At 43.5% G+C, this 15,549-nt stretch overlaps 2 protein-coding genes across 3 annotated transcripts in view; one reads left to right on the top strand and one right to left on the bottom strand.

Moving 5' to 3' along the window:
- The window catches only part of LRRIQ3 (leucine rich repeats and IQ motif containing 3), a 734,547-nt gene extending 728,428 nt beyond the window's left edge, over window positions 1-6,119 (bottom strand). Inside the window, exon 1 of the mRNA XM_069641911.1 lies at window positions 5,980-6,119. The gene's annotated coding sequence lies outside the window, so the exon portion shown is untranslated. The remainder of the gene's footprint in view (window positions 1-5,979) is intronic.
- Window positions 6,120-6,439: 320 nt separating this feature from the next.
- Window positions 6,440-15,549, top strand: part of FPGT (fucose-1-phosphate guanylyltransferase) — a 172,308-nt gene continuing 163,198 nt past the window's right edge. The window contains exon 1 of one of the 2 annotated variants that reach the window (XM_069641912.1): window positions 6,440-6,543. In XM_069641912.1, the coding sequence (XP_069498013.1) occupies window positions 6,447-6,543 (97 nt within the window). In that variant the 5' untranslated portion in view covers window positions 6,440-6,446. The remainder of the gene's footprint in view (window positions 6,544-15,549) is intronic. The other variant, XM_069641914.1, reaches the window with a different exon arrangement.

Genomic DNA, 15,549 nt, shown 5'->3' with positions numbered 1-15,549 from the left:
CAAGATTGCCAAGATGAAAGAGTACTCGAATGAACCGAATAACATCGCTGGTCGGGACATACCAAAAGAGACAAAACAAAAGTTCCGGCATATGAAGTTCCACGTATTTATTATTTTAATTATTTATTTTAACTTGTTATATTACTTATTTGTTTTAGTTAGTTGTTTTATTTCATTGTTTTTAATTGACTTGGAAAATTTAAACTTAAAGTAATGCCACTTCCACTGAGAAGGCAAATGTGGAACATTTTATGAACTGATGGACTCAGATGAAATGTTGATTGCAAATTTTCATTGATGCACATGAATATTCATTTTGTTGGATTGCTATATTGTAAAAAAAAATAGAACAAGTTGTTTTTAGGAATTGGCTTGGATTATAGCCAAGTTCTAAAAACAAAAGGAGGGTATATGTAAGGATATTTGGCGTGTTACAGTACAGAGTACAGTAATACTGCACAAGTAGCACATTTTTTTTTTTGCAGCACCACCACAAGGGTGCGGTGCATTGCTATATGGGTTACCAGATTAACAAGGAAAGACAGGCTATTCAGTCAAAAACGATTTTAACATATAAGATGCAAATCTATTTTTACAGTTAAAAGCACACGTGCTCATTTAAAAATACACACAATTTTTCACCTGAAATGCCTATGGTGCGAGAGACACATTTGAAAATTAACAGCTAACCTATTAACAATTAACCTGACTAATAAAACCTTATTTAACATAACCCACTAATAAAATGTGTTCTCCACTGCAGAATTAGGCATACTCTGAAAACCATTTAAATGCGTGTGCAGATTTTTTTCTTCTCTTCTCTGCCTGATTCTCCGTGTTTTTGTGCACAGTAACTGCAGGAAGAAGGAAGTCAGATTTGCAACAATTGCAAATGTATAAGCGAAGCTATTGTTGAAGAGTAGGAGGATGAGAGATGATGGATTTCATTGGGACACGTCATACAGAGGGCTGAGAGGAAAGTTTTAGTGGGCAGTATCAGGGAAAAAGACAGGCAGACATCTTTCTGCACTATTGGGGAGAAGACCTGGCTGTGGGGCTCCTGACTGAATGCAGATTCCTGTGTCCTGCTGCAGTCGAGATTGGGGAGAGCTGAAAGAAGGACCTTTCCACTGGCTGAGGCATCCCTATCTGCAAAAGCTGAGAATTCCAGGCAATGACCCCGGTTTGAGAAGGCAAGCGTTCCTTTTTGCTGGAGTTAATCCAAGAGAGCCACATTCACAAAGAGAACAACTAAAAAGATAAGGTAATGAGAAGTGTGGGAGCTGAGTGTGTACGGTAATATGCAGTCAGTGTAGGATTCCTGTGCGTGTCTTAATCAAGTGCTAATGTTGCAATTTGAGTTCTGTTCTCCGCCACTCTCTTTGCAGTGTGTCACAGACAATGCTTTGACTGTACCATTTTATTTCTGTAAAGAATGAGATCGTGTTTAAATACAACTTTTATAATACAGAAAAATATTTGAAAACAGACGGGTGATGTTTATTGTTTACCATTACAATGCTGATGATGTGGGGAGATTTTTAAACAGTGCAATGGTCATTTTAAGACAGATGTGTGCATGTCAAAATCAGTATGAATAATTGTGAGTGACTGTAGCATAGCTTGTTGGAGGTACATGAGCCAACGGGAAGAGAGACTCTCTGAACATAGCTCCCTACCGTATATAAGGTAGTGGAAATTACCACAAGACTACCACATATAGCTCTCTGTCGTAAATAAGTCAGTGAGTTCGCCCATGGTGGCACACCAACACTATCACTGGAAAATGTGGTATTCCTAGAATGCAGGTCTGAGGTCTCTCTAGTGATCACACGAAAAATCTAAGCAAAGATAAGGGATTCTGGACATTGGGGCCACAAATAAAACAAGGGAATTATGCTCACCAAAATACCACCAACCACGTATACCAAATATGCAGGTCTGGGTGCTGAAATAATGCATGTCCATTGTATTATTGTTGCACATGGCCAAATCTGAATACAAAGAGTGATTATTGCTAAGTTATTTTTCGGCGGTAATAAAATACCGTCAGGCCCCAAATCTCCACAAAATACCCTACAGGTAATACTAACAACTAAGTGTTAATTCAGTGTAGGTGGGAGGGAGGAGCTTCTGTGCTATGCCTAGCAGGTGCTAGTTGTGGTTAGGTGCTATGTGCTGATAGCCAATCACAGTCATAGTATGGGATGCAGCAAACTAAAGTACTAAGTCTGGGTGGTGCAAACATCTAGATTCGAAATTCAATGCACATGTGTGAGCGGTTTAGCAGCAAAAGGTTTGCCTAAAAGGTAAATCGCAGTTCAGTGAAAGGTGAAAGGCCAGCACAAGCTGAGGCCAGTCGTCAATCTCAGGGAGTTGAACAGTTTAATTGTTTACAGGCACTTCAAAATGGAGGGTATACACCTCCTAAGAGACATATTACAACAGAAGGATTGGCTGGACAGGATAGATCTCAGGGAAGCATATCTAACAGTCTCCATTGCAGCAGAGCACCAGACATTTCCACGGTTCCGCTGAGGAGGACATATTTGGGAATTCACTGGCCTGCCCTTCAGTCTGGCCTCAGTGGCTTGGTGCTTCACCAAGCTGGTGAGCCGACTACGAGTAGGGGGTATCCATTTGATCATTTATCTGGACGACATATGTATAATAAGCCAGGACAAAGAACTACCTATAAAAGAAGTGGCTTTTACAATTGACCTACTTCAGAGTCTAGGATTACTGGTGAATGCGGAGCATATGGAGGCCTGGAAAGGGACAGCAATATTTGGCTGATCCCCGGACCTGATAATAGAGTCCGATGCCAGCCGATGGTTCTGGGGAGTCCTTTGCAGAGAGATGGCGACAGGGGGCAAATGGTCAAGTCGGGAACTCTATCTACACATCAACTGCCTAGAATTGCTAACAGGGTGCCTTGCAGTGAGGTGTTGGCCTCAAGAGAGAGTGCAACACTGGACAACGTATTCGCAGTCAGGTATATCAATCGCCCGGGCAGAACAAAATCCAGAATGCTAGCAGGATTGGTGAAGGACTTCTGGCATTTATGCCTTCAGAGAAAGGTGTCCGTGACAGCACAGTATTTGCCGGACCGACAGAAAGAGGTAGGAGACTGGAACTCCAGATACCTCAGGGATGCCAGTGATGGAGGCAAAGGTATTTTGAAAATGTATGGCATGATGGGGTCCCTGACGGACCGACTTGTTTGCTTTGAAAGTGAACAACCAGTTACCTCGATTTTTCAGCTGGAGACTGGATCTAGAAGCTATAGCAACCAATGCTTTTCTCCAGTCTTTGGGGCTGGACAGGAAGTATGCTTACGCTCCCATTCTCAATGATTTAGACGAGACTAGCACAAGCATGAGTGTTAGTGACACCATATTGAAAGGGACATGCATGCTACCCCACACTTCTGGAGATGGCTTTCAACACTCCAATGGTACTCCTGAGATGGGGCACAATCATATGTGGACCCACAGGGAACATTCACCCGTTGGTACAAGGGGGCAACCTCAACCTGATTGCGTGGGCAATTTCCGGGGATCCTGGGATAGGCCGCAGCTTTTGGGAGAGGCTGAAAGCATAATTGAGGAGTCACGGGCCCCAGGAACTAGGAAGGTCTATAGATCGGCATGGACACAGTGGCATAGCTGGTGTATGGAGAGGAATGTGCATTCCACTGGAACAGATGTGGTGCACGTAACACATTTCGTTGCCCAAATGGCAGCACAGGGGAAAGCTTATAAATCAATCAATACAGCTCGTTCAGCGATTTCAGCGGGTTATCCGCATGTCGAAGGGACCGCTGTACGAGAAGATCGATTGATATGTAGACGGTCGAGAGGTATACAATTGTTGAAGCCTGCAACACTAAAGTACACCCAGCTTTGGGATGTCGATAGGGCGTGGGGATGTTTGTACAATGGCCGGACAACGACGAACTATCCAGAAAAGCACTTGCTGCCAAGGTGACAGCGCTATTGTGCCTCTTATCATGTAAAAGAGTGTCAGATGTGAGGGCATTAGAGGTTACTAGGAAGTTGGTGTCCCTGACGTGAGTGGCCTTTGCTCTCTAGAGAAAAACTAAGATTGGATTGAGGTCAGTTTCATATGACGCCTATGCAGACCAGCCAAAACGGTGTCTGGTTTGTTGCCTGGCGACTTATGAGAACATGCCAGAGACCCTGAAACCCGCAGAAGTGACACAGCTACTTAAAGCGTTGTCTAAGACTTTTTTCGGCCAGTAACCCCAGCGACCCTGGTGAGATGGGTGATGCAACAGGTGGGTAACTACTTGGTATGCTACGGAGCGCTATCGGTGAGGGGTGCAATGGCCTCCAAGGTGTTCAACATAGGAGCCCGGATGGATGACATCCTTAAAAAGTAGCAGATTGGTCGAATTAATCTGCTTTTCAAAGCTTTTATTTCAAGCTTATTGAAAAGATGGCGACGTTGGTGGTAGATAAGTTTTGAACAAGCATAATCCGAGCCTCTGGTCTTAACATAGAATTCAGATTTTCAACACTAACGTTAATGAAAGTCATAATTCTTAGAAAGACACAGAGGGAAAGTATTATTCCAGCCTGGCACTCATATTCAACAGCCTCTGCCATTACAATGGTCTCACTGTCTTCGGTCACATTGTTCAGGTTTCCAGGATTATTGCACTTTAGGCACGCTTTTTTTGTACCAGAGAAGTCACTATGCAATGGTTTTATTATTGTTGCTTCAACTACAGGCCCCTTAGCCCTACCTCTGCCGTGACCCCTATAGTAGGGTGTTACGTAAAGACCTTAACATCCTGTTTATCCACTCTCTTCCTGTGTTTGCTTGTGTGCATCACGTATCCGTGCTTACTCCTCTGCCTCTTTAAAGATTAATGATCTCTAAGGTCACTACGCTATTTCATTGCTGTTCCCTAGCTACTATTCGCCACAACAAATTATGTATCTCATTGCTACTAACTCATCGCACCTGCCCTCTTATGTACCCTGCTACAAAAGGCTAGTTTACACATATATATATATATATATATACTCTCTTGACCTATCATGATGTTTGCCTTGCTGGATTTTTTAGGATTTATGTGCTGCTGCCGCCCTGCAACATGGGGTAAGCACCGTGTATCTGCCTTACTGTACTTTTCACATTACTGTGTGGCTGCCGTCCTGCAACATGGGGTAGGCACCATGTATTTGCCTCGATGTACCGGATGTAGTTCCCAGTAACAAGAGGCAAGCTCTCCCAAGTATATTCTCTGCACCTATTATGACTTAATATGTACCAGATGTAGCTCCCCTCTACAAGAGGCGAGCTTTCCCTAGTATATTTTTTCTACATATCTTATGACTTTATATGTACCTGTTGTAGGTCTTTGCATAATATGCAAAACATGTCCATGTATGTATTCCCCTGCACTACCCAGGTCTAATGTATGCCTGCTATACAACTGTTGTGCTGCACTTATTGTAACCACTTATTGTAACCATATTTTTAAGTTAAGCGTCTAGATGCCCTAGGGCTTTTTGCGCTATACTAATAAAAAACAAAACCCTATCAATTGTGTATGTATAGATGCAATTACGTAAGGATGACATGTTAATAAATTCAATGTATGTTTCAATGGTAAATATTAATGTTATATGCAATATGATGTCATGATTGCCCACCCATCTAGTTTATTGTTGTGTGTTTTAAATAGCTACCTGAGAAGTAAAGTTTGGAGAGGGCATAATCCTTTACCTCCATGTCTATAATAGAATTATGACTTTCTGGAACGAATGTGTCGAAGATCGCATATGATCAGAGCAGTGCCACTATGATAAATCTAGCACCAGCCGTACTGAAAACTAGTAAAATATGCAAACACCTAAACTGTGTAGTTGAAGCGATTTTGAAAACGTTCTACTACTGTAAAAATATCGAGATTTAAGAAGTATTTATTCTAATCAAGCACCTCACCTGCCTCGTACACCCATGAAGTCTTCTAGTGTGTGCTGGGCAAACTGCGGGATGTTTCCATTGGTTGCTCTGGAAACCTTCACGTCTACATGTTTATGTCACTATTCACGAGACTAAAAACAACAAAAACCTACTATCAGACGTTGCTGCCCAATTCCAGTTGCAAAGGTTCTAATTTCCAGAAACGATACTTACGCTACGCAGTTTCTACAAATGCGATCATTTGACTAACGCCCATTTATTCGTGAGCATTATATGAACTAAATCACATATATCGAATTTCAACTTCGCTATTGACTGAACTCATTGCTTTTAATTCATTAAAACATTCTCCAATGATACATCTTCCATGTTTTCCCCTTAAAAGTTCGTTGTATCTATGTTCAAATATGGCCGCTTACTTTACGAAGCCAAATACAATGATCAAGGACATGGGGGTGCCAAGTCCTTCTTCATTCTCCACGACAATGCATTTCCTGGGGAAAATGATGATGTCGTCAGCTGCTGATGTTTTGCTCCAGAAAGAAACTCGGAGGAAGTTAGAGCAGTTTGATAAAATAAGAGGTACGGAGAGAGCATGGCGCTATTATAGCTGGCACATTTCGCCTCTTTGTGTAATGGTCCAATGGTTACCGCACTTTTCCGGATATTGAATGTTCCATTAATGTGAACCTGCTGCTAGGTTCGAATATAATTCGCGTCTCCAAGATTGAAAGTAAGACATTACTTTCACGTTCATCCTCCTCGTCCCAGTTTTTACCGTTCACAGTAACCTACTTTCAGACAATGAATGACTTAAAAAAAGTATCCTGTTGCCCGGTTAGGAGCCGACATCATCTCGTTGCGGGGATCCGGGGAACAACGTTGCAGGTCCTCTTTGGTGCTTCCCCCAACAGACCTGTGGATTTCACCAAGCCAGGCAAACTCTTGGTTCCTCCGGGGGACATGCCTAAATTACAGAACAAAAAATCCTGAGAATGATGTCACCCAAGCGCCGCCCACCGGCCAATCCCACGCCCACATATTAAAAAAAAAAAAAACACTACCAAGAAACATAAAAAAGGGCTAAGAAACCACGGCAGTTGTCCCCCAAACTAACAATTGCAATAGAAACAGGAAAACCTGGCAAATGAGTCAACTTTTGATTTCTTCCTCGTCAAACTGCATTTCTTTCCCTTTAAAAAGGATTGTAACTTTATACAGAGTGTTCTGCACTCGTCCATGTTTACATACATTCTATAACTTGACAAGACCACTAGATTTTCAGTCATAGTCATGTAACGTTCAGTGCAAAATACCATGAGCCAGATAGCAGAAACGTTTAGGGCCCAGGCAGATATATGCCTAATGCAGGAATGTTTATGGCCCATTTATATATTGGTGTCTGAACAGTCATTAACCCAGAGAAGAGCATAACAACCCTGAGTCTCCGAAATTGCTGGGAGCTATTTAGCTCCTGCTTCTGTCCTAGGGGAGCCTGGTTAGTTTAAAACCAACGGTTTCTAGGTGCCACTTTCTTATATGACATTAACTTTGAGACTCTAAATAAAGAAGTATTTGGACACATTTAAATATAATGAGTCATACATAATGGGCAAAAAGTTAAAGTGCATCGCATGTGGAAGTTAGATTTACAGTGCCTTGTGTACTGACTCCTGGTTTCGCAGTGGTAGCTCCTGCTCATTGAATCTTAATTTCAAACCCTGCAGTAGGATGAGAGCATCTGATGAAGGGCTTGGCATCTGTCTGCATATAAGCCTTGGGACTCCCAGGTAAGTGGCTTCATGTTTAGGGGATTGTCAGGTGGCCCTCTTGATGCAGGGCCTCATTTTGGCAACGGCCTGACCGGCATTGGAAGCCGGGAGACATGGAAACTGGTTGTCATGTTATACCTCTGGGAACACACCCTGCCCAGGGCATTCTTAGAGCAAGCTCTCCTGATGGCTCGGCGCCTTTTAACTCCGATGTGGTTGGCTGCATGAGTTCTGCCATGGTTGCTTAAAGCCGATGCAGCAACCAGTTGTCATAGTTATTGTGTTGCTGTGTCTCCACGAAACAACCTCTGGAACATATTTGGACAGGAAAGACGTGGAGGACTTATTGGCCCATCTCTAGGAGGCAATGGAATTCTCTTAGCCAGCAGTCCAGTGAGGCTCTGTGGACCCAAAAATCGTCAGTATAAACTTAAACCTCATATGGGTTTCCTACTGATCTCTGTTATTAGGATTAAATCCTTAAGGAATGAAAGCATCCAGAGCACTTTCTATGCCTCGCTTCATGGGAAAATTATATTCCTTGAAAGGCATTGAATCCTTCCTTGCGGAAGCGTTCACCATTGATTACATCTAAGGCAGCCAAGCTGGAAGGTTCTCCTTGGTAACTGGTTGAGCTCCTTTCTTATCTATCCCATTACTGTGTCTTGGTATAGACATGGTGATGGGGGTAGGCATCTCAGCCAGACTGGGGCCCATTCATTTGAAAGACTATAAACAGAAAGGTAAAAAAAATATATATATTGCCTTAGAGACCCTTTTTGAAGGACACAAGCTATTTGACTATTTCTTTCACGGCAAGGTCCATAAAGTTTTCAGAGCAGAAAATAATGCAGACAAATTAATGTTAAAGCTCCTCATCGGCCTCCAGAAACAAGGTTTCAGGCTTAACATTTTTTTTCTTTCTAATATAGTATTTCATTCCGGACTCCAGATGTGCTGGATCAGGACTCGATATCGAACCACTACTACCTAGTGTGGTCTTGTTTCCATGACCGGCGCGTTGACCCTGAGCTATCTGTCCCAGGCACATGCTTTGGGAGGCAGAACAAGGCTTTTTCACAGGACCTATGGGTTTCCGTCCAAACCAGGAAGGTCAAAATCCCCTTTGCAATACCAAAAGTCCTGACTGCTACAGATGGCTTACCTGTGGATAATTCCGGAATTTTATTCCAGTCTAGGAAAGGTGGTTTGTTGACGCCGGGCACTTCAGACTGTCTGATGAGGATACCAAATAGAGTTTTTAACCCACCAATGCAAGCAAACATGACCATAATACCTATTCCATGAAACTGACTGAAGAGGAAAGCCTTGCCCAGAGTCATCTGGGAGCTGCTGGACAAAAGGGCAATTTGTGAGGGTTCCTCAGGATCAGCAGCGTCGGGGGTTACTCTATGGTGTTTCTGGTCCCAATACCTTTGGGGAAATTCAGATTGATACTACTCCTAAAAGCCCTGGATGAATGTGAAGGGGGAAAAGTTAAAAATAGAAACCCCTCAGAAAATCATCCTGCTGTTAGTAAAGGGGGACTGGTTCTTGTCATTGGTCTCCAGGATGTCTACTACCAGCAGACCATCTCAACAAAAATGTCTTACATTTGCTGTGGGGGACAAACATTATCCATTCCAAGTTCTTTCCTTTTGGTTGAAGGTGGTGTCAAGTGTCTTTACCAAGTCAGTGCCTCTGCATGTGATCCAAACATTACGATTGGTTGGTCAAAACGGAACAAAGGGGGACAGTACAGCCTCACCTTCTTCAGGACGGCCGATTTCTGGTGAATTGGCAGAAGTCTCATCTGATTCCTTCCCAACCTCTGATATTTATAAGAGCTTGATTATGCACCAAACGAGGTAAAGTCATCTTGAAGAGAGAGCTATTTACCTTTAGGCGAATTCTGGGGAAAGATTGGGGTTTTGGTGGTTCCGTGAGACATAGCTTTGTGTGTCTTGTTGGTCCCCTGGGAAGGTTTTCATGTCAGACCTCTGATCTTCCATTTCCTGAGTCATTGGCTTCCCGAGTCATTGGCTCCCTTCTTCCCAGTCATACTAATCTCTGATCCTGTTGTCACAGGCCCTTTGAAAGGTACAGGGTTGGTGGTTTTGTATGGGGAATCTTAAGAAAGTGGAACCCCATGAAGGCCCTTCTTGCCACAGGTGCCAGCAGTCTTGGTTAGGGAGCTGACCTAGGCTCTCTGTCAAATCAGGAGAGTGGACCCATTATGATCTCGTCAGGCCCTCAAATCTGAGGTAATTGTCTGCCATTGGCAGAGCTTTCTGGAAATTCTCTTGTCAAAGAAGGGGCTGGGGAGGTATGGTGGGCACTGACGACACCAAAGCCCTGGCATTCATCAATTGCCGTGGGGATGAGGGTCGGTTTATTTAAATTCCTTGGCTTGGAAAATAGGTTCCTGTGTGGTGAGTTGCCTGAAGTCCTCAGAAGTAGTTCACATACGAGGTGTCGAAGTTCTCAAGGCACGCCACCTCAGCAAGATATTCCCCAGCTCTCAGGAGAGTTGTACCTTTTCAGACAGAACCTTCCTGGAGTTCTGTTGTAGATTAGGACTCCCATCTTGGACCGGTTTGTCTCCCCTACATCAGCAAAGGCCAACAGATTTGGCTCCCAGTTCCAGACAGTGGGTGACCGGGGGTGGATGCATTGCCTCAGAAATGGCCATAGATTTACTGTATGCCTTTTCTTCCATAACCCTCATTTCCAGGGTTGTCCGGAAGATCGGATAAAGCAGTGCATCAGTAGTTGTCCCCTATAAGCCTTTATGGGGGGTGATTTCCCCTCTTTTCTGGATCTCAAGTGTCAATGGGATTGGAAGACCCCAAGCCAGCCCTGCCCTCTACAACCTGTCAAGTGTCTGTGCCTTATGTGATCCAATAGTCAGCCTGGAAATCGCAAGGGTTAGGCTAAAGGCCTTAAATCTGTCTGACAAGGTATTCAAGACTATTTGTCATTCAAAACGGCTGACCACCTTAAAGGCATATGATAAAGATTGATTATTAATTTTTTGAAGTGTGCAGAATCAGATACTCCCTATTTACTGTGGTGTTGCAGCCATTTTGCAGTTTCTCTAGGATGTGTTTGATAAAGGGTTGGCAGTATCCACTCTCCTTTCTCAGTGGACGGCTCTTAAGGATCTGAAGGGGGGCACAGAGGCCAACATGGCACGATATGTTGTGGTAGGAAGATTGCCTGCTTCTTCTTGGCCTCTCCCCTATAGTGGTTCACCTCTTTGGGACTTACCTTTAACATTGCGGTTTTTGCAGGGTCTTCCATTTGTGCCAATTGATCAAAATGACATTAAACACCTTACTCTTAGATGGCTTTTTTGATTGCCATTATTTCTGCCTGTAAATTGTGAAAAATTAGAGCCATTTTTTGCAGAGCTTTCTTCAGGTTCCCCCAGAGACATTGGTGTCGTGACCCTAAATCTCTCCCTAAAATGGAATCTAAATGTCCCTCCTTTCAAGTTGTGGTTCTTCCTGCATTCTTTCAAGATTCCAGAACTTCTGAAGAAGAAACGTGGCACTCCCATTGATGTGAGGAGGGCAGTCCTGGAGTACCCTGGAAAATTGAGGTGTAATGTAATGACTTCTGCCCAACAAGAATAGAGGGATTAGTAGCGGCTAAATCGCCTACTCAGACCTCACATTTCTACAAAACAATGAGTGATCCAAATCAAAAAGATAAAACAGGCACAGTTAACGGATCTATCCCCTATGCCATTTGTGGTAATGTGGGCAGAAGGAAGGCTGTTTACGTCTAAAATATAGTTGGGATAAACAGACTGGGAACCTGAACTGTAAAGCATCTGGGCAGAGAGCTGATGAGCCTGTTATTGATATGGAAACGTTTTTGAGAGGATTGGTATGTACCACATCAGTAAACAGGCAGAATACAGATTTTCCACACTAACGTTATAGAAAGTCTAGATTCTATTAAAGACACAGAGGCAAAGGATTATGCTTTCTTACTTCACTCATAACTCAAGCAGCATATAACAATTATAAGTCATAAAAGAATAATACATCCAAAAAACTATATTTCCCAGGAAAATTACTTTTTGTGTAGTTCATTCTTTTTATGTCCATGAAAAAACCATGTGACTTCATCCACCAGTCCAACACACACTGTCCTTTATCCTACTCTACATCTGGTAACTGGTAAACACTGCTTAATCCTCAACCTTCTATTCTTCCTCATGACCCTGCATTCTTCACTTCTGTTCCTGTTCCTGAAAAGTTATCCAGAAAAACAGACTGAGCCTAGCTGAAATAGGGTGGGTAATTGTTACAACACCTTAATCTGCACCACTAACATATATTTTATACTATCAGCATTATCATTATTTCCAAATCTAACACAACTACTCAACAATCGTACATTTCCAGATAACGATTGCTTGGGTGGGACAATCCTTTGCCTGTGTGTCTTTAATAGAATCTTGACTTCCTTTGTCAAGACCGGAGGCTCGGATTATGCTTGTTTAAAGCTTACCTACCACCAAAGCAGACATCTCCTTTATAGGTCTGAAATAAAATTGCTTAAATGTCGTCTCCTTAGACCATTCCGCTGCCTTGAGCATGTCCTCCAACCTAGCTCCTGCGTTAAAGGCCTTAGGTGACATAGCCCCTCTAATAGAATGTGCCACGGTCGTGCCAATGTCAATGCCTGCCTGTATCATGCACCATCCTACCCATCTGGCTAATGTTGGTCCCGCAACTTCCTTGAATGGCTTCCTCCGTGATATGAACAGTTGTGACACACCTGCGGGCCTAAGCGTACTCGTCATTTCCTCATATTTCTTTAGGCACCTGACTGGGCATAACAGGCTGGTCCAGAAAGGCCGAAAATGCCACTGATTTGAGACCCATCTCAGTTCTCCTGCTAACCTGAAAAGTGACCCCTGTGGGGTTAAATGACTTCTTGTCTGTCTCTAGCGCTCTCACGTCTGAAACTCTCTTGCAGGAAATGAGGCAGAGCAGTGTGGTGAGCTTTGCCGATATTGGCTTCCTTGTCAATCTGTCGTTATCCGGTCAGCTGATAAACATACTCGGGACTAAATTCACGTCCCATGTCCGAGTGTACTTGGGTAATGGTGGCTTCAACAGTCTCAGCCCTCTGAGGAGTCTACATACGAGTGGGTGTTCTCCCACTGTCACGTTTTCTATTTTCGGGTGGCCGGCTGATATGGCTGATCTACACAAATTTACCGTTCTGTATGCCTTGCCTTGCGCCGCCAGGGCTGCTAAAATATTTATGATCTGCGTGACCTCTCTATTGGGATGTGTATGTCGTTCCACACACCAGGTAGTCCACCTTGCCCAAGCCAGTCTATAGGTCTTTCTGATACCTGGCGCCCACGCTGCCTCGATAAATGTTGCAGTATCTCCCGAAAGTCCTGGCTTCTGCCAGGCGTCCTGGAAATCGCCCATGTGATCAATCTCAACTCTCCTTCCTAGTTCAGTGGGTGACATTCTCCCACTGGATTCTGAATCAGTTCCCTGAACTGTGGTAACACCAGTGGATTCTCGAATGACAGTTCCAGAAGGTCTGGGAGCCACACCTGACTCCTCCAGTTTGGCGTTATCAAAATTACCGTCACCTGTTGTCTCCTGACCTGGGCTATCATCCTCGGGATCATAGCGACCGGGGGGAAAGGCATATTCTTTGTCCGGTCCCCACGTTTGTAAAAACGCACCAGTTGCCACCGCTGCTGGATCGGGCCTCCAACTGAAAAACCGCTCCATTTGAGTGTTTAGGCTGGATGCAAACAGATCTGTTCTGCCTGGGCCTCTCAGCTCCATCAAGGACTCAAAAACTGTCCTGTCCAGTTGCCAGTCGCTGGCATCCCTCAGATGTCTTGAGTTCCAGTCGGCTATTACATTCTGCAGCCCTGGAAGATATTCTGCTATGACGCTGACCTTGTTTACCAGCACAGGTGCGAGCGAGAAATCCTTCGCCAGCTGCCCTAACAACCTGGACTTCGTCTCTCCTAGCTTGTTTATGTATCGATATTGCAATCTTCAGTAGTACGCAACAGTTCATCTTGTCCTGGGTCCAGCATCTCACTGCAAAGGACCCCGCCAGTAGCTGCAGGCAATTCATGTGGAGCTCTAGTTCCTCTCCTGACAACCTGTCACTTCTCGGTACCGGGCTCCCCAGCCCCAGCGGCTGGCATTTGATTCTATAACTAGGTCCAGGGATGAGCCAAATATTGCTCTTCCGTTCCAGGCCTCCATGTGATTGATATAGATTTTTAAGGTACCTGTACTCCTGAATGTCCTCCAGGTAAGCAATATAGTGATATAGTAATACATAAACAATGGACCTCAGTGATATGGTTGGAAAGATAACGCTAGTAGGTTATTTCTGTGCAAAAATATATGTATTATACAATTCCAACAAGATACTAAAATGTGTTGATGATCCCAACATTTATTTCACTTTTGACATCCAATTCATTCCACCATTCATTCACATACTCACAATCATACATCCAATGAAAATTGAAACAAAAAGGTCCGCTCATACATGAGACCCTTTTTATATCCACACAGTATTTACATTTTTCACACCCCTGTGTGTATTTTACTGTACAATAGCACACTGTGCTTATCGACGGTCTACCTATGTTTCAGTCTGCAAATATGGCTTTCAAAGTCAGCCTGGCTTAGTTTCATCCTTATTCAGGACGTTGGTGAGGCATGAATCTTGCCTTACACGTATAACACAATCCGGTGGAAGATGTCTTCCAATATTTACTCTACAAAAAACAGATAACACAATCTAATTACAATCCAGCCTCTTTTCATAGCTATGGCATATTTCAATGATGCATATAAATCTAATTATATGTGTTCACACTCACCTCCATTATACAGCTAACGGTGGTAGTGCAAGTTTCACGCCTCACCAACGTCCTGAAGAAGGTCGGAACTACGTTGGGCTGAATTTGAAAGCCATATTTGCCGACTGAAACATATGTAGACTTTAAATTCTATGTGGATACAAAAAGGGTCTCATGTAAGAGCTGACCTTAAGTTCTGTGTACATTTTCATTGGATGTATGATTGTGAGTATGTGAATGAATGGTGGAATTAGGTCAAAAGGGAAAGTATCTTGTTGAATTGTATAATACATTTATTTTTGTACTGAAATAACCTACAAGTGTTATCTTTGCAACCTCATCAATGAGGTCCATTGTTTATATATCACTACATGTGATCGAACCACCACCATAGCTCCATTCTCGCCTCTGCAGAGATCGGCACCTTTTGTTTGTAAGATAAGCCTCTCCTAAGTTGTTGGATCTTTAGATGTTGCAGAGCCCTGTAATGCAGTGGCCCTGGAAAGATCGCTTGAATGGATGAAGCTAGTCTCCCTATAAATCTGGCTAATCTCTGCGAGATAGTTCTCTCTTCGCAATTATCGAGTTGATCTATTTCTTGATCACATTCACCTTGTCCATCGGTAGGCTGAGCGTGGCTGTCTTCGTGTCCACAACAAAATCTAGGAACTCGGATCGTCTGTACCGGTACTAACAAAGATTAGTCCCAGTTTATCAGAAAACCTAGTTCCTGTAATAATTGGGTTGTTTTATCCACCTGTTCTAGAAGTGTTTTCCTGTCTTGACCCATCAGACAAAAGCTGTCTAAATAAATTATCAGTCTGATGCCTTGCTCTCTGAGATGAGCTACTAGTGTCCGCAACAACTTTGTAAAGGCCCAGGGGGCTGATGCTAGACCGAATGGGAGGCATGTGAACTGCCATTTCTGGTTTCTCCACC

The sequence above is a fragment of the Ambystoma mexicanum genome, chromosome 1q, assembly GCF_040938575.1.
Source record: "Ambystoma mexicanum isolate Mex_15411 chromosome 1q, UKY_AmexF1_1, whole genome shotgun sequence".
NCBI lineage: Eukaryota > Metazoa > Chordata > Amphibia > Caudata > Ambystomatidae > Ambystoma > Ambystoma mexicanum.
Note: the sequence above shows the minus strand (reverse complement) of the source record. Positions and strands in the feature narration are given on the sequence as shown.